This window comes from Fundulus heteroclitus, chromosome 1 (assembly GCF_011125445.2).
Source record: "Fundulus heteroclitus isolate FHET01 chromosome 1, MU-UCD_Fhet_4.1, whole genome shotgun sequence".
Classification (NCBI taxonomy): domain Eukaryota; kingdom Metazoa; phylum Chordata; class Actinopteri; order Cyprinodontiformes; family Fundulidae; genus Fundulus; species Fundulus heteroclitus.
Window position 1 is genome coordinate 17,712,830 of NC_046361.1, and position 19,338 is coordinate 17,732,167.

Genomic DNA, 19,338 nt, shown 5'->3' on the forward strand with positions numbered 1-19,338 from the left:
GTGCCTAAAACGCTAGGACGCGTTCCATTCAGCGTACCCTCCTGCCTCCCGTGTACCATTTAGTGAAACATTTGACTTTTGCAATATAATAATGTTGGTTGAGGTGAAAATGACCCCTTGCTTTGTTAAATGATGCATTTGATGGCCAATGACAACTATATGCTTTAAATTATATACACAAAATCTGAGAATTAGTTCAATCTTCATTTTTAGTGAATTTCAACACTATAAATTATGTATTTTATCCCATTTCCATTAAGGTACACCCTAAAAGTAAATGCAGTCACAAAGTGTTATTACATTTTGTACAAAATAAATAATTATTTAATGAATCCTGCTCTAGTTAAAAAAATTATTTTTACGTCATTTTTATATTATCAGTGACATCATTTAATAATATTTCTTCTTTAAAGTCAAAGATGCTTCCCTTTAATTCCAAGGAATATAGAGGTCTTCTATTACTAAACCATAAATAAGAAATGTTTGTACAATGTGATAAAGGATTCAGACATCTTCTTATGCAAAAACTTTTTTTTTATTTAAACAAACATTATTAACAAACATTTTTTCATTATAAAACAACATATATAACATATAAAGGAGTCAGTGCTTCAGTATCATGTAGCAGCTCAAAAATAAGAAATAAAAATAAATAACACATATACAGCCTATGCTCAACATTTTAAATGCAAAAAAATATAAGCTAAAAAAAATTAAATATTCAGGCTGACATTAGAAAACATTTCCTGACTCAACAGGGGAGGAAAAAATGACAAATTAAGTCGTGTCAGTTCTGGGTGCTTCGGTTTTAATGTCGGAATAACTGCAGTTTACTCTGTACAGTTTAGGTTTCTGAAACAATAGCTGATGCGCCTAAAAACAGAGAGAACGTGTTTAAGGGAAAACAGGGTAGATCTTAGGAATCCAACCATCGAACAATGAACTTGAACAACGAAGTTGCCGAACGCCCGACAGCCAGCCGGCCTGAAATGGTGAAGCGTCTCTGCCTGCTCCGAGTCCTCTCACTGGTCCGGGAAATAAACCAGCCGCGCCTCCGCTTGCCGGCCATAGGTGGAGAACTGCGGGTAGCTGCAAGCCACGGAGACGGTGGCTCCGTCCGGGCTCACGGGCTGGGTCACTCCTCCGTACGGGTGTCCGCTGTGGGGAACCAGGACGGACGCGTGGGGGTGCTGGTAGGTCCCGTACACGGCGTGGTGGAAGTGTGAGGGCGCGCAGTAGGAGCCCCCGCCGCTGGACGCGGAGACCACCTGTTGCGCCGGGTACCCGCTCGCGTGCGGCAGCCCCCAGGGGCCGCTCACGTACGGCTGGAGGTAGAGCGACTCGGGATACTCCGCGGGTTTCCCCGCCAGGTACGGCAGGCAGGGGGGTCTGGGTCTCCGCACCCTCCTCCGGCGCCGGTAGTTCCCCTTCTCGAACATGTCGTCGAACGACGGGTCCAGCATCCAGAAGTTGCCCTTCCTGTCCCCTCCGCTGTCCCGCGGCACCTTGACGAAGCACTCGTTGAGAGACAAGTTGTGCCGTATGCTGTTCTGCCACCCCTTCTTGTTGTTCTCGTAGTACGGGAACTTGGAGACGATGTACTTGTAAATCCCGCTCAGGGTTTCCCTCTTGTCCCGGCTCTCCTTGATGGCCATGGCAATCAGAGCCACGTATGAGTACGGCGGCTTCTCCGGCTGGACGCTCCCCTCGTCATCCTGCTTCTCCTCCGCGCCTCTGGCCTCCGGTCGGGGAGAGCCGGAGCTGATCTCCAGGAGCTGCATCCTCTGGCCCCCGACGGCTTTCTCCTCTGCAGCCATGGCTCAGGTCAGCTGGACGGTGCGCTTGTGCGTCCCCGGTGTTGGAAAAACGAGCGTTTTAGTTGCCTTAAACGCGTGGACAGGTGCAGAAACTCCGCCCACATGTTGTAAATGAAAGTATCAAACGACTTCTTTCATGTCACGCAGTCCCACGCTAAGGCCACGGCGTTTGAGCGCTGGGAGGTTGTTTTGAGTTGAAGCCTGGGTCAGAAGAGCGCGCTATGAAAACATCTCCATTTTCCCACACACACGTATATATTTATAGAAAGTTACCACTGACTCTGATACACGCAGGTGGTTCATGGAGCCGTCAATACTTTCAAAGAAATCTCTGCGCTGCCAGTCAGTTTGAGCGGCAACAGACGTTCACAAATAACTAATTTATCTTTCCACCTCGTAAATATTGACCTGTAACGTTCTCTGATTACTTCAGACTGCATTTTATTAATATATATTTTTCTTTTTTTTCCTTCTTTTTTTTAGGGTCCCAGGGATTATTTATCTGTGTTCTAAATATTAGAGTGGAAATTACATTCCTCACACATTGTAGAATACATTGGGGCTACAGATCATATTTGATTAAAAAAAAGGTGTTTATTCAATACACTGATCAATATAAAATGTCTATAATGGTTTATAATGTGTTTTGCACGTAAAGCAAACTAAACAAAGTAATATTAGTAATAGTAATAATAATAGTAATATCATCTTTATTGTCACTGAAACATACATCACAACGAAATTTATTCTCTGCTTTTAACCCATCACCCTTGGGGAGCAGTGGGCTGCCATGTCCTCCAGCTTTATCCTGCTCCAGCTCACCTCCAGTTCTACATCCTTCAACAAAGCAGGAATATCACGTCAGGACTTACTCCTATATCTCCAAAGCCCCCATATTTAGCTGATGTCATTCTGTTTTATCTGGTAGGCTTATCAGATGGAAAATGAGCTGAGTGATAGAACTGATCTAAATTATAAAACAACAAAACAAAAAGTGTTAAATAACTTGGAGGAAAATATGGGGCTGTTGATTTTTGACTGATGACCCTGGATTAATTATTTTCTGAGGAAGACATAATTATTGTATATTTCATTTTTTTTATGTGAACTGAGTACTGCGTGTATAACCCAGTTGATTGTGCATTTAACCTTACAATTATTGTGTATTTGTAATTCATTAAAATGTTAATTTAAATTAAACTGTTTCTGGTTAAAATCATATTACATGATAAAACAAACGTGTGTCAATTGTGCAAAAACAAATAACCAGTTTATTATACAAGGTATTATATTATGCAAAGCATAGACCTGAGGTGAAAAAACTGAGTGAGGAATTAGTAAGCAAAAAAAAAAAAAAAAAAAGATCACATTAAAAAGCATAAAAGAAGAACTTAACACAGAAATAAATATCCAGTCCTATGAATAAAAAAGTTTTGACTATGGAAAAATTATTTGGTCATATTTTTACCAAAGATCAGATGAAGGCCACTGGTATAAAAATTAGATGGAGCAAATGCACATAAAAACAGACAGTATGTTTTTCTGTGTGCTCCACAGGCTAGAAGCTTCTTCAGGACATGAGTCTTCCTCTCCATGACACCAGAGAGAGCAAAGAAGACTGCAACACACTGAGCTGGAACCAGGTGTCTGAACTCTGGAGGAAATGTGAGGCATGCATGTGTTTTTATGATGGCGGGAAGCACAACAAGATGGAAGCAAGCGGTGGCTTATCATTTCAGTCATTAGACATCAGCTTCCATAGGACTTTTTGTGGTAAACATCACCGCCGACATGGGCAGTCCAAATCTAGCTATGTGGCGGCTTTTGGAGTGGGCCACAAGAAAATACATGTCCAACAACCAGCAAGGCCAAATAAAAGGCTGTAAAAATGTTGACAAAATGTTGAGCATCACGTGAAAGCCTTCAGTCTAGTCCAGAAAACTGAGAAGTTTTTCCAAACGAGGTCTAGTGCATACTTCAGCGAGCTCTCGAATGCCACGGCTACTTGAGAGAAAGACGCAAGTCTGTTAGAATGCAGGCTCCCTTCATGCCAGGATGTGCAATAAAAAATAACCAGCTTTATAAAAATGCTAAAAAACATAAAACAAATGAAGAAATTGAAGTCAACCTTTAATGAGAAGTTTATCTCATTTCTATTTATGTTCAAATGATTTAATTGAATTGGAACAGAAAATGTAATTTAATGTTTACCAATTACTTTTTTATGTGGTACTTGGTTGAAGAATTTCTTAAATTGATATTTTTTTATTATTATTATTATTTATTAATTTCTGAAATTGATTTATTTAATATTTGTTAAATGTGTTAAATTTGTAAATTGTCTGAAATAAATTCCTTCATCATCATCATCATCATCATCATCATCATCATCATCATCATCATCATCATCATCATCATCATCATCATCATCATCATCATCAATAACAACCTTGTGTGGTTTAACTGAAAAATAGGAATTAATTACTAATCTTCCCAATCAGTTTTCTCTACTGTTAATATCCTCATGTATGCTGCCATCACTGATGGATTGTCTGTAAAACAATCTATAAATCAAACAAAATTAACCATTTCAATGTCATGTAACAAAAGCTAAACATGTTTTTTTTAGTTGAGATCATTTATTAACTTGAACTAAAATTATTTAAAGATTGTGGACCCAGCAACAAGTGGAGAATTTTGTCCTCTACTCAGTCAGTTTGAGCCTCTGCTCTACACACATTCAGTCTTGCTGGAATAAATTTTAAGCTCAGACATCTCAAAAAATAAGAAAATTATAAACTTTTATATTTTAAACAGCACCAAATATTTTAAAAAGCTGAATTAGACTGACTGAAATAAACCCATTTAGACCCAGACCCATCCTGCATACAGTTAGCTTGCTGCAGTAGAACAACAACCACCTGGTTAATGTGATTAATTAACTAAAACTGGCTACATGAAATGTCACCATTGACCTATTTTAGTATGGAGCAGTCAGCTAAAGGTTCACAATGGCAACAAATGTTGTAATTTCATTCACTTACAGAAGAAAATGACTCTGAAGCACTGAGAATGAACTGCAGTCTATGCTGCAGCCATAGACATTATATAGTTATATAATGTCTATGGCTGTAACTATCGCTTTTTAGAACTATTTGCAGCTGCATGACCCATGTGAGTTACACAATCCAGTCACTGTCAGATCTTTAAAAAAATGAGCCACAGCAATAAACAGGTGACAGTCCTGGAGGCGCTGAAACTTATCTTCGACCATAATAGTGAAATAGAGGAGGATCTTTCTAACGCTGAAGACAGTGTTCAGGTTCTTTATGAGTTTGATTATCCTGATTATAAACCAAATGATGAAAGGGCAAGGCACAATGCCTCAAGCAAGACAATCGTGCCAACAACTGGTGAACAGCAGTGGTCTTCATCATCTCAAAATAAACAATAAGGAAAACTGTGTGCAGAAAATATAATAAAGACAATACCAGGGCCTGTGAGGATGGTAATAATGCGTGTGCCAGAAATCAAATCAGCTTTTGTGCTACTACTCATGTCCAACTCAGTACAGAAAATCCATCCATCCATCCATCCATCCATCCATCCATCCATCCATCCATCCATCCATCCATCCATCCATCCATCCATCCATCCATCCATCCATCCATCCATCCATCCATCCATCCATCCATCCATCCATCCATTTTCTAACATGTCTATCCCTTGTGGGGTTGCGAGAGGTGCTGGTACCTATCTCCAGCTAGGAGTGTCTTTGGGGAGAAGTAGAAGGTTCTGGTTGAAATACATTTACATGCCTATTGGAGGGGTGGTGTCGTCATTCTGGCTGGAGTCTATAAGTCAAAGGATGGATCAGCAGCCGGTTTATATGGGACGCAGAGACAGGCAGGGCAATATTTTGTGCCGCGATATCTCTGGAGACTTTCCATATTTTCTCCAATAATCCAATTTGATAATAGAGAGACAAACGGGAAACAGACAAAAATGCAGCTGTTAGGACTATGGCTGCAGCTACGCGGTTATCAAGTAATCTGTCCATTATTATAACCTGTCGGATACAAAATTGGCACATTCTGCAGATATGAAGCTTAGTTTCTGATTGATGGAAGTACATGACAAAGTAAACAATCCACATTTTACTGCTGAAAATGGAATAACATAGCATGTCTTTAATGCACACTTAATAATTTTCAGCAAAGGATCCATTTTGCTTTTTGGATTTTTAAATATATTTTCTAATATCATAAAGCATAATATTATATCCAATTAAAAAATACACCTTATAGTGTACTTGTGTGGAAGGTTACACGCTCATTGATTTGAACAAACATGCAGGTTTACACTGGAGAGCCAGCTTGAGGAGCTCCGGAGAAGAGTCAGGCTACGAGGATTGTGCCAGATATGGTAAAGGGTCTCAGGTGACACGACATAACCTGTTACAGTTTTTTTTACAAGCCACAGCTTTGGTCATGAACTTCCAACGAGAAAGCTCACGATGACTGGAACGGTCCAAAGGAGCAGAGTTGAACGCCTTGCTGAGTGTCTGGTAACAAAGTGCAGGGCCCCTCAGTCTTCCAAGTTTGCCCTAATAGCCCTGGTCTCGTAATGCCCTAAAAAGGGGTAAAATATTGTGCTCATGAGCACTGTGGACAAAATATGCTGACATTAATACAACAGATGACCAGGAACCAAGTGTGATACTTGACTAAAATGCCACCAAAAGGGATGGGGCGGGTAACGTGGTCAAAGTCACAGCACCAAACAAATGACTCCAATAGTGTATTGCCCATGTCCCAGATAATGACTCCAGAGTTTGTTGCAAGTAATGTAATACAAACAAAAAACAACAAAAAGGCCAATATTCCTCAATTTAAGAGAACCTTATTAAAATACTACAAGAAGATAAGATCACTTTATTGTTTCCATGCTGTGTGTGTGACTGACCCAGTTGTTATGGCCAATTCATTTTCGGCTGATCAATTTAATAAAATGCTTCATAGCCATGTGTGAAAGAGAAATGTAAGTGATCTACACTGTGTGGTGATATTGGATAACATTTTTTTTATCGTTGCTATGATGGTATGATTGGGAAACAAATCTCAGTTTGTTGGCTATTTGATGGCCTGATTACATATTTGTGGGGAGTCTGTCTGCGTAACCTTCTTTCTTTGCTTTAGTGCGTTCTTTGCTTTTAATCTCGTCCTATGCATGTAACTGAGATGGGCAGGTTTTTACGTTGTGTTTGGGGTGGAAACTGTCAGTCAGATCTGGCAACCCTGGACAGCTCCATTGCTCCTCAGATGCAAGATTTGCTGGAGTTGGCTGTTAGTTTGGACCATTGTACTAAAAATGGGGATGCGGGGGGGTCAAGGTGAAAATGCAGCGTTTTGCCTAGATTGAAGGGAATTTACCTGCTGCCAGATTGGACCCCTTCCCCCGTGATTTCCACCTCAGCTTGAATTTTACACTCATGTTATTTGTCCTAATTGTAAGGAAAACACCAGCTTCACTTATAACAAGACTTCAAAGCACGTTAAAAGAAAGAAGTTAATATTTACTAATTTTAGATGTACAAAAAATGTGTTCCTTGGTTAACAAAGGCTATGGATCGCAATTTAGAAGTTATGGTTTTTATCAGTCTATGACATTAGTCCCCTTTTAAAACAATGAAGTTTTATTTATTTACCAGGGCCGAGCCACGGTTAAATGTGGCCCTATACAGAATCTGATTTGGAAGCTTACTTGCAGACCATCAGCCATAAACTTTTCAGTCGCCAATTAATTCCCTAAACTGGGACAATTTGACAATTATGTCATACATTATTTATTAAACTTTGACATAAAGTATTTTAGAAGGTGAAAGCAGTAAATAATGTAGAGATTGTGGTATTTCTCTGACTCATTCAAGTTTAGAGTTCTGCAATAAAAACTCAGTAAAGGTAGGAAGGCAAATGCAAATTTAACCGTTTGTGTTTACGAGCACATATGTAAAACGGTCAATTGTTGGCTTTTTTTTTTTTTTAAATCAAACAGACCAGCCAGTGTGAAATGTGACCTAACTTCTAAAACAAGCCAAAGAATAATAATAATAAAAAGAAAAAATAGTGGCAGCATTTATATCTGACTCTACCAATATGGTAGCGGACACAAATGTTATTTTTTTTACTTTTTGCTAGTTTGCTGACCATTTGCTAGTTCTTTTAAATCTTAAATGATTAAATTCTGCATTAATTCTTTAAATTGATTTAATAACTAACCTGTTTAAAATCTTTTACTTTGAAAACAAAAGAGATAATGTGAAAACTGGCCCACCATTGGTAACATGAACTACAAACAATAAAACAAGTACAAGATGAATACTGTGTGGGAACTGAAGGGTTCTTGGGGGCGCCCTGCTGACCTTAACAGTGGCTTAGTTCGCTTATGCATGGGGCTGGCTCTGCAACTGGCTCATATATTATTCTTATGTTACCTATTTGCAAGTTGTCCTTAATTTTCTTTTAATCTAACTGGAAGTCTAAAAGTAATCATGAATGTGACCAATTCAAACACACAGACACAACTCTTTTTACTCTTCACAACATAGACGCTTTTCCTTTAAATAAACTATTGCAGCATTGCAAGTGGCTGGAATTTTCTGTGGACGTTGTTGAGAAGTAATTTTGAAAGCTTTGAGCTTATCAGCACCCAGCTTCCCACCCACATACGGTGAGGTATGAACAGCAGGCCTGTCAATCCGGTGAGGGCAGCAGATAATGATCACCTGCTCTGCCCAGACAGCCTGTCTCTTTAAACTGATCAAAAGGGGAGCACCCAGGTGAGAAACAAAAGCGTCCCTTATGCGGATTAAAGGGCAAAATTTGTGTTTTTTTTCTCTTAATAAAGCAAACAAATTTATGACAGTCATAATGTTTCTTAAAACAAACAGTAAATTGTGCGGAATCAAAAGATCAGAGGAAGTGCTGTAATTCAGAATTAGGACTGTAACCCATTTGCAGCAGGGCTGCAACCAACAGTTTTAAAAGAAAGCTTCAAAGAAGCAAAACTAAAACTACAAGCCTAAAGTCTGTTGATTAAAGTAGCCTGTGGGGACTTTTTTGAACTGAAAACAACAAGGATCTCATGACCATTTTAATTTTGGAACTATGTTTGCCAATATTCCAGTCTGTGAAGTAAGACGTTCTGAAATCTATATAATTGTGTTGCTGGTGACATTTTTAAGTTACCATACATGAAATGGATAAAGAGCAAAGACATGCTGCAACAGTCTCTGGGAATAGAACCTTAGACAGCTGTATTGAGGACCTCCACATATAGGTCGCCTGCTTGTCCACTAATTCAAGCTCCGTCCCAGTTTGAAGTGATTTCATAAGAATGGTTCTTCATCAAAGTTAAGGATCTGGGTGATATTTGCAGCCCAGATTTTATCCTTTTCTATTAGTAGCTGCTCGGCTTGACTTGACTCGTTTGGGTTGTTTTCAATTACAATTGGTACCACCTCGTTGTGGGTGGAGTTATTATTGCAAGGTGGTTGCAGAAAATTTTTGGTGATGTAGTTTGTATGCATAAAAAGATCAATATTTGAGCTCTGAAAGCTTAAAACTCAAGTAGGGAGACAACAATTTCAAGCTATTAAAACATAATTTTATATCATCATTAAGAACCTAAGACTTAAAATGGATCATTAGCATTGACCGCAGTTTGATTCATAAGTCAGAAAAAGAGCGGGAGAGCACAAGTAACTTATTTAGGCAAATTTGTTGATAAATTTGGAAAGTAGAAATAATGAAAATATGTAGCTATTCAGTTTCACTTTCCAGAAAAAGTAACTTCAAACGTAAGCACCTACTAAACCAAGAAAAGAAAGAGGGAAACAACTGGTTCAATCAATCGTTTTGTAACTGATAAGCAGTCTGTACAGAGGCGGTCTCAGTTTATCAGTTTAACCACTTCACCCACTTAGTGTTGCCAAAACAAGTTTAGAAGCTGTCATGGATAACGAAGGAATTGTGCATTTTATTTCTGAACAACATTTCGTGTGTGTGACTGTTAGGTTAATTGGTTTCTCTTAATTGCCCTAATGGGATTTTTTCCACACCTTGTCACATTACAACTACAGACTTTAATAAATTGTATTGGCGATGTAACAACACAAAGTAGTGCATGGTTATGAAGTGAAAGGAATATGTTTTGTTTTCACCAAAAAATATCGTGGCATGTAATGCTACTGAGCCTCATTTCCGCTGACACCCCTATAAAAACCCAGTGCAACCTATTTTCTTCAGAAGTCACTTACTAGATAGAGTCTAACAATGTGCATTTTATTCTCAACATAAATCCAGGTATTCTGTCTCCACCCCCAGAGGTTTGCTAGAGGACATCAGTGAACAGCATCGTGAAGACTGAGGAACACAGCAGACAGGTTATAAACCAATCTCATCACTGTTCAGTCATCATAAAAAAAAAAATCATCCAAATATGGAAATAGTATTTTTTACATCAAGCACAGAAGCAATCAAAAGGCGCGTGTTAACTTGAGGAGCTGCAGAGAACCACAGCTAAGTTGGGAGAAACAGGACAATTAATGGTTGTGCGCTCTACAAATTGGATTCTATGGAGCCCCAAAAGGGACATTAAAGTGAAATTAAAAACAATTTAAATGAAATTTCTGGTGCGCACCAGAAAGTAAAATGTATTATATTTCCCTTGATAGTCCCTTTAGGGGCTCCAAAGGATTCGGTATAACAAAAAAAAAAAAATGTTAATTACAAAAAGCCTGGAGAATTTATGTTTAAATTCTGAAACGAGCCATATAGGGGAGACAGCGATACTCAGCGATGGTCTGGTCAGACGAGACTAAAGTTAAGCTTTTTCCCTATTTGCCAAATGCTATTCAGTGTGTGGCAAGATGCTGAGTCTACGCAACATCCTAAAAAACCACACACCTGGTGAAATATGATGATGGCGGTAACATCACGCCTTGGGAATGCTGTTCCTTAGCATGGAGATGGTGGGTGGTGACTGGTCAGGGTTAAGATGGATGGATGGAGCTAAACAGAAGACAATCCTGGAAGAAACCCTGTTAGAGGCCGCAGTGTTGAAGGTTAACCTTTCAACAGGATTGTAACCCTAAACATAGAACCCAATCTACCTGCATATTCATACTTTAAGAATGACTCAGTCAAAGTCCAGGCCTAAATCTAACTGAGAATTTCTGGCATGACTTAAAAATGTATTTTATAGATGTTCTTAATCCAATATAAAAGATCCTTTAAAAAGAGGGATGGAGGAAAAAAAGGTACTTCAGATATGCAAAGCTGGTGGAGGCACACCCCCAATAGCAGTTGCAAAGGCAGCAAAAGGTGATTTTAGCAAGTGTTGAGTCATGTGTTACGCAAAAACACACCGCACCCGTTCTTTTTTATTTGTCAAATAAATAGATAAAATGAAAACTGCACAGTTTTCTTTTCACTTCACTACTTTGTGTAAATATATTTTATAAAATCCCAGTAAAATGCAGTAAAGTTTACAACATAAAAATGCATAAAAGTTCAAAGGCCATGAAAACTTTAGCTTTCTTTGTAACTGAGATGTTAACAATGAGCTCCTTTGTCAGTCCAGTTCTCCGAGGTGCTCCTGAGAAGAAAAACACTTGTTTCAACCAGGAAATATCCTGTCGTCATTCCAAGAATGCCTTTTATGCACAGATGGCTACAGATTTGCAGCAGTCCAGAACATCAGCTCCCTTAAACAGACCAGGTGACTTGGAAGGAACATCTGAAAAACAGATTTATAAAGGCTCAAAACGCTCAAATACTATAAACCTGTAAGGTAGGTGTAACTGTTTCCATTTTCCCAGGTCTGTGGTCACTATTACTATCTAGGTATGAACAATTTATCCTATAGCAGATCTCAGTGGTAAAGTACTGACCTGCCTTTAGCTAAATAATCATAAAAATAAATAAAAATAATGGCAAGTCACCAACAACCAATCAAATAAAGCATAAACAATCCCAATAAGAAAGAAAGAAACCGTGTTCAGGAATATAAATGAACATTCAAAACAGCTGGCAGCCCTCCATAGTTTTCTCTTCCCGGTTCACCCTGAGGTCACTGCCAGCATTTTGTGAAACTGTGAACAAAAACAAAGAAGTCCTGTCCCTCTCCAACCGTGGAGAGCTCAAATTGTAATTTATATACTAAGCAGATGTCGGTAAAATTAGAAAAACAAACAACAAGAGTAGTTTGCGTTGATGAGTTACCCGGAGAGACAGTTCTCTTTTCAAATAGCATCCTGCAAAACAGAATGAGTTTTGCAAAACGTATATATATATATACCTCTATATATTCCTCTATGTCTTAAAGTATAATAGGGTAAAACCATCCAGGCCATCTGTTGGGAGTCTGGTTGGTTTGTGTCGATTATAATAACTAACCCATCACATGACATTTTAAGATTTGCTCAGGTATCGATAAGGTTCAGATAGCATACTTGAACAACTCACTGAGTCTTGACTGTTTTAAAAGGAGCTCATGTTCCAAGTAGAATCATGATTTTTGCTTCCACAGGATCCTAATCATCTCCCTCCCGTGGCCTTTCAGAACCTTACTACAAGCCGATCTCTTAATGACATACGAAGAAAGCTTAGACCCGCGTCTTACAGCTCTTGGATGAACACATACTGAAACTTGAGTCGTTTCCAGGACACCTGCAAAGCTGCATCGGTGATGAAAGGGAACAACAGCCAGGCGATGAGGGTTCGTTCTGCACAGCAGCATGTTCTGTAGATCTCAGCCGACATAATAATTTTAGGCTCAAGAAGCAGACTTCCCTAATCCACAGATTTAGAAAAAAAAAAACAGGGACAAGCCAAACAGGCCTGTCGCCAAGTCAAACTGAAGATCAACAACATATAAACCTAACAGTGAGCTGGACTTAACTTATACAAGGTAAATATTTCTTTCTCGCCTCTGCCACTGGTTTTTGGCTTAAGGCCCACTTGAGGTGTGGCTGTCTCTCATGCGATGAAAATGTGAGTTTTGTGTTTAAATCACAATCCAGTGGACCTGTTCATCCTCTGAGGAAGTCATCATTCATTCTGCAGCGTTCTAGGTGACTGACTGCCAACCAGTCTCGTACCAGTCCTGTCCTGCCCGTACGCCTTCATTAGGAAAATACTTTTAACTGCAAACTTCCGAAATCTTAATTTAAATGCATGTTCAGGTAATGTAAATGCATGTTCAGGTATCTTTATCCCTGTTCGCTTATACTAAATATATATATATATATATATATATATATATATATATATATATATATATATATACTTTATCAGTAGTTTGTTTACAGCCACAAACGTCAAAGTGTTTAATGGGGATTTTGTGCATTAGAACAACACATTGTGTTTTATAGGACTGCCGTTTTTCTGCAATTACAGCTGCAAGTCTTATGGGGGTATGTCCCGTCACCTTATCTTAAGGTGACGGGACATACCCTATACCTTATAGGTACCTTATCTTTTGCCTATTCTTCTTTGCAGATTGCTCAAGCTTAGTTAGGTTAAATGGGGGGCCTAAATGAAAATCAAATATTAAGTCTTGCCCCAGAGTCCCAGTTATTGCTCTGGTTGCATGTTTGCCCTGCTGGAAGGTGAATCTCCAACCAGTCTCAAGTCATTTTAGGCCTTTAAACACTAATTCTCTGGCGCCTGAATCAAATGGGTAAACTGCTGCACCAGGATGCAGTCCAGCTCTAGAGAGCTCTGCTAAGGAGATAATATTTGAGTCAGGCGTCACTCGCATCTAAAAGTAGATCTGCAGAGATGCATCTAAAAGTTGCAGGACATTTGCCCTCCAGAACTGGAGTTTAAGACAACTGCTCTAACTGGTTTTCTTCAGGTTTGCCCTGCTGCAGAAAAAGTAATCCCACAGCATGCTGCTGCCAGCACCATATTGTGTCTTAGTGATGTGTAATGTTAGTTTTCCTCCACACATGGCTCCTTGCATGTCGGCCAAAAAGGACAAACGGGGGTCCCCACATTCTTGCACATATTTATTGCGTCAGAGGACTTCAGACAGAACTTCTACTGGCTCTTTTTTTTAAGAGTTATCTTCTTTCCACGCTTGCATAAAAGCCAGACTGAAAATCCTCAAATAATTTACACTGAGGTTAAATTATACACACTGTATACATGTATACATGCTGTTGTTTGCGTGCACGTTTATCTAGGGATATCAGCCTGGCTGCATACAATGTTGTTTGCATTTCTATTTGTGAAATATATGTTAGATGAATTTGTTATTTTTAATTTGCACCACTTTTGCTGCCTGGTATATCATATACATCCCAGTAAAGTGCATTAAAGCGTTTGGTTGTAACTTGACAAAGTGTGGAAACGTTCAAGTGAAATGAAAACTTTTAACTCTCGTTAATTTCATGGTTCTCTGTAAATACATTCAATGCGTTTCATCTGCAAGTTGTTTTCTGTCTGTCTCGCCTCTATATCTGAGCCGGGGGGAAAAAAAGCCCTCACCTTCAGGTTAATAGCGAAAATAACAATGTGTCATCTTCTGTTAAAATAATACTTCTGCCAAGATAACATCAACACGGATTCCTGAGTAATGGATTGCCAAGATCACATTTTGTCTTTCCACAAACGTTGTGAAAACAATATTTAGCAATATTTCCGTATAAGATAAAATAATCTCTGTGGCAGTCAAAATCTTCTCTCTGACACACCAGTAACTTTTGCAGCATGCACCTCCTGCTAGATCTCTTTTCTGATCTGGGCCTTGGACCCGGTTCCCGCTCAGTCTTGCTTTGTCTTGCAGGTTCAACCTGCAGCCACATGTGTGGCCTTTTTGCTTGAAGCTTGTGTATCCAAAGGTTTGCTGCATCATTACTTCTCAGTTCTCACCTCTTTTTCCACGGAACAGCTGAGAATACAGAGGCCGGCCTAAGACGGCAACGGTGTTTGTGACATCTCACTGACAAATGATTTCTATCTAACTCAGAGTCTCCCCCAGCTGTCAGGAGACGTGCAACTGAACTGAGATCAGCTTTATATGATAAGAACACTGCCAAAAGACACAGTCCAACCATAAACAAATGCATGCTGCTGCAGGATTTTGTATTCTATTTTACTTGGAAGTCATTTGATCTTCCCTCGGGCTAAAAGACGACGTTTGATACAGCTTTGAAAAACGAGTAAGCACTGAGTTTCTAACTCGGGTAAACCTTCTGTATTGCAAAAAAAAAAAAAGAAGACAGCACAAGAAAAGCAGGTTATACCTTATATACACAAATATAATCTAGATTAACACTTAAATATTTACCCTATCTTCTATATAAATTATGTGCTGTATCAGAACACTGTTAAAATATTACATAATCCCCCTACTTGTTGCCCGACGTCATTGGCTTATCCTAAATTAATGGTTAACATATCTTGCTCTCTTACGCCATCTTGTGGAGAGAGAGTAAAAAAGGGAACACATTCCACGCTGCAGCATTATCCTCATCAAGTGCTGCATCCAGAGACAGATTTAGGAAGGATGTGAGCCCCTGGGCATGAGCCAGAGCCAGCTTTGGTGTTGTGCTCTACCCACACAGCCTTCTGTCATGAAAGTGAACTCCATTAGACTGAAAGCTAAGCAATTTCAAGGTTTTAAATGCCGTTGAACACATCACAGAGACTTAAGGCCCAAGGCCCTCCAAGAGAGCATTAGCTATTGTTTTCTTTGAAACAATTGTTCCTGCTTATTCCAGGTCTTTCTGAAGCTCACCTGATAAATCTTTTCAATCCTGAATTGATTGAAAAGCCATGACCAGGTGAGAGGAGCACCTGGTCATGGCTGGTTTGTGGTGTAATGCGTTTCTTTCCACTCTCAGATTAAGACCCCCAAAATGATCGCTTCAACCGTGAGTAGTTTAGAGATTCTTCTGCAACCATCTGTACGTTTTGCAACAAAAAAGCTGCTACTGTTGTACGAGAGGGCTCGAAGGTTTTGCCCATCATGGGACGTCTCTTCTTTGACACCTCGGTAATGAGACACCTTTTTACGGGCCATCGGTTGAGACTGAAGCAGTTGATATTAATTTAGGGTTTAAAGGTAGGGTTTATTTTTTTTATCTTTCAGCTGGTGTCATGCCTTTCCTTTTTGTACCTCCCTGTCTTCAGGCGTTCAGTACTTTTGATAGTTCTCTGTCTTTCAATTTTCTGACACATGTAACAATGTAACATGCACCTTTGGAAAATTAGTCGTGGGTTCTCTCATCTGCTGCATCCACAATATGTTAGAAGAGGAACAGGCAAGTGTATATATCTGAGGGAGCCACTCCTTCCTGATGCACATGGGGTATCGGGGAGCTACTGTAGTTCCAAATTGTTCTGGAAGTCCATACTGCTTTGTTGCATGTGGATCCGAGAAGCCTTGGAGCATTTAGGGGGTCCATGCTGGTCATAATGTTATGCCTGATCAGCGTGGGGATGGGACTTTAATTAACTAATGTCAGGAACTACGGCAGCCACACCGCTAATTTTGATGCATACCCTCTAACCCGCTAGGTGGCGCCAATACGCCTAAAGTTCCCAGCCGTCGAGAAGATGCTCTCGGGTGGGTTGAGAAGTCAGGACCGCAGCACCGGAAGGATGTTCAGGATCACAAGTGTGCATGTCTGCTCATCATCAACACTGAACTTACTGTGTCAAATTCAATGAAAATGCAATTAAATAAGGAGAAAATAACAACAAATCCACTGCTTAATTTGTTCAGTAATTGTGCCACATATACAGTCATATTTGTGACATTCGGTGTCATGATTTATGAAGCATAAAAATCACAATTTTGGCTTTCGGAATTTCAAAGCTATATATTTAGATGTTTTAAGTCAAATAGCATTGAATCCTATAATCAAGACTTGTCATGCAGCATTTAGCATTTAGTGTCCCTGGTGACAACAGCTTGCTTTTATTGTAATGCACCCTAATCTCCTTTATCTACAAAAAGTCTTCAATAATGAAGCACATTTCTATCACGGTGTTTTTATATTTTCTGCCAGATGGGGGCGCCACAGTGTAACTCAACACCACCACTTGAGGCATGGATGCCTTCACTTTTTGTGCTACTTGAAGGAATTTTTATTTAGTTATGACTTTAGTTTTTTTTTTTTTTATTAAATCTAAAATCCAATGTAACATAATGACTGATTCAATTATTTTACATATAGAACCCAAAGCCCAAAGTTAATCCTTCTCTTTTTTTGTTTGTTTTTTTAGATGTGTTTCATGTTGTTGCTCGGTGAAGGCATGTAAGCAATAAGCGAGACTGTCATTCATGTGGAATTGGAGTAGATTTATGCCGATCATGACCTTCTACCGTGACCTCAGACACCCAGCACAATGACTAAAAATGATCCTTTATGTGTTGATGCCCTGCAGGGAGCATCCCATCATAAAGATCGTCAAAACAAAGGGGTCTTCTTACCCTGAAAGCACCGTGGCGCTTGAAAAAAAAAATGTTTTGTGTTTGGCGCTGTGGGGACTACATAGTTTAAATGCTCCTAAATGTGGGGGTGACAGGTTTGGTAAACAACATCCAGCGGTGGACCTGGTAACACCTCGGTCCCTCCGTCCCATCACGTCCCCCTATAGCACGCAGCTTTGAAGTCGAGAGACGGGAGGAAAATGTCACCGAGGCGTCTTTGGGATTCATGTGAACAACACTTCATCAGGGGCACCATTCAGACTGGTGACCAGCAATATATGGGGGAATTCAAATGAGAAGCGCCGTGTGAGGTAAAAGCCAAACAGATTTGTCTCGTCCCCGGCCTCTTCTTCCCTTTTTATCCAGCTTCTTCACCAGAGACTCTTGATGGGGAGAAGATGACGGAAAAACAAAGCGGCGTGTCTCGATCGAGTTCCAATAGAAAATAGGTTACGGTGAAACGAGCGGGCGGGACATAGATGCCACGGTTACAATTAAAAGAAGAATTCAGATGGCGTATCAGTCTGACAGGGACAGGAGAGGGGAGGGAGGATGATCGGCGTGAGGAGGAGATGCAGCCCAGGCCAGAAAGCCCTGAGAAAAGTGGATTTCTCTGGAGAGAATCTCCCCCTGCTCCTCCTGCGGTGTTCAGCCCAGGAGACCCCCCCCCCCCCTCCCCCAACACCACCTGCTGCCCTCCATGTGCCGGGGCTGCACAGGCAGTCTGGACCCCAGACCACAGCATACGGAGGCCAGGCCAAGTGACCTGCTCTCCAATGTGTCTCCCAGCTGGAAGCCAACTGGAGCCACTCACTGAGCCTCCTGCTACCTCGTGCTCTCTGCTGACTCCCAGCTCAACTTTCAGAATGAGCAAAAACAAGCCAGAAAATCTGCTTTATGGGATTTAAATCCCCTCCAAAACAGAGAGCAGCTGTGTTGTTTTCGATGACACGAGGTCATTGATCCTGTCAATATGCTCAGCAATTCAAGGAAGGACAGTAATTATGTGATTGATTTTGCATCTTTGGGAGCAAGTCACAGTGAAAAGTGAAAAAACAAATGGATAACAACTATCCACTCCCACATCCAAAGCTGGTGAAGGGCAAACTAACATAAAGAAATCCCCATGAGCTGAACACACTGGATAGTACATGAGCACACCTGACCCATAAATGAACAGAGCACTGAAAGGATGCAAGAAGCCTTTATTCTGTTTCATAAGAAGAAATAGTTTATTTACAAGATGTTGTCATCTTTGAGCGCGGCTTCCTGGATTTTATGCTAAATCGACAAAGTGCTCATTCCCCTTAAACCTTTGCACATATTGTCATAACAACAAAGTTCAATAAAGTTTAATGGGGTTTTATCTTACAGGTCAACACAAAGTAGTGCACCTTTGTAATGTAGTACAAAACTGAAACATTTTTAAAATTTTGTGGCCATTTGTTCTTGCAAAATATCTCAAGCTTAAGTCCAAAAGTTTAGCAGACGTCACTAGTTTCAACTTTCTAATCTCACCACAGTTGTTCAAGGTGATTTAGATCTGTACTTTGACTAGGCCATTCTTGAACATGTATACGGGGTTCAGGACTTTTGGGGCATATTAAATGTTTTCTTCCAGGATTTAGCTTCATCAGTCTTCCCATCAACTTCAACCCGCTTCCCTGTCCCTGCTGAGGAACAGCATCCCCACAGCATGACACCACTACCTCCATGTTTCCCCTGGTGGATGGTGTTTTCAGGGTGATGCACTCAGGTACATTTCTGCCACACATACCATTTTGCAAATATATCAAAAAGCTCAGCTTTGGTCTCCTCTGGCCAGATAATATGCTTGCAAGTTTGTTTGAAACAGGACTTCCTCTGTCTTTTTTTGAATGGTTGCTTTCTTCTTGCCTTATAAAAGGCCATTTTTGTAGCCGGCAGGACTAATATGTGTCACTAAGGTTCTCCAACAAACCTCTGATGCCTTCACAGTGCAACAGACTCTATTTATTACTCAGACATTGTTGGT

The 19,338-nt window shown here is 40.0% G+C and overlaps 1 protein-coding gene across 1 annotated transcript; it reads right to left on the minus strand.

The window, feature by feature from the left end:
- Positions 1-576: 576 nt before the first annotated feature.
- foxl2l (forkhead box L2-like) lies at positions 577-1,892 on the minus strand. Its single transcript, XM_012850438.3, has one exon. The coding sequence runs from the start codon at positions 1,815-1,817 to the stop codon at positions 1,023-1,025; it is 795 nt and encodes a 264-aa protein (XP_012705892.2). The 5' UTR covers positions 1,818-1,892; the 3' UTR covers positions 577-1,022.
- Between the last annotated feature and the right edge of the window lie 17,446 nt (positions 1,893-19,338).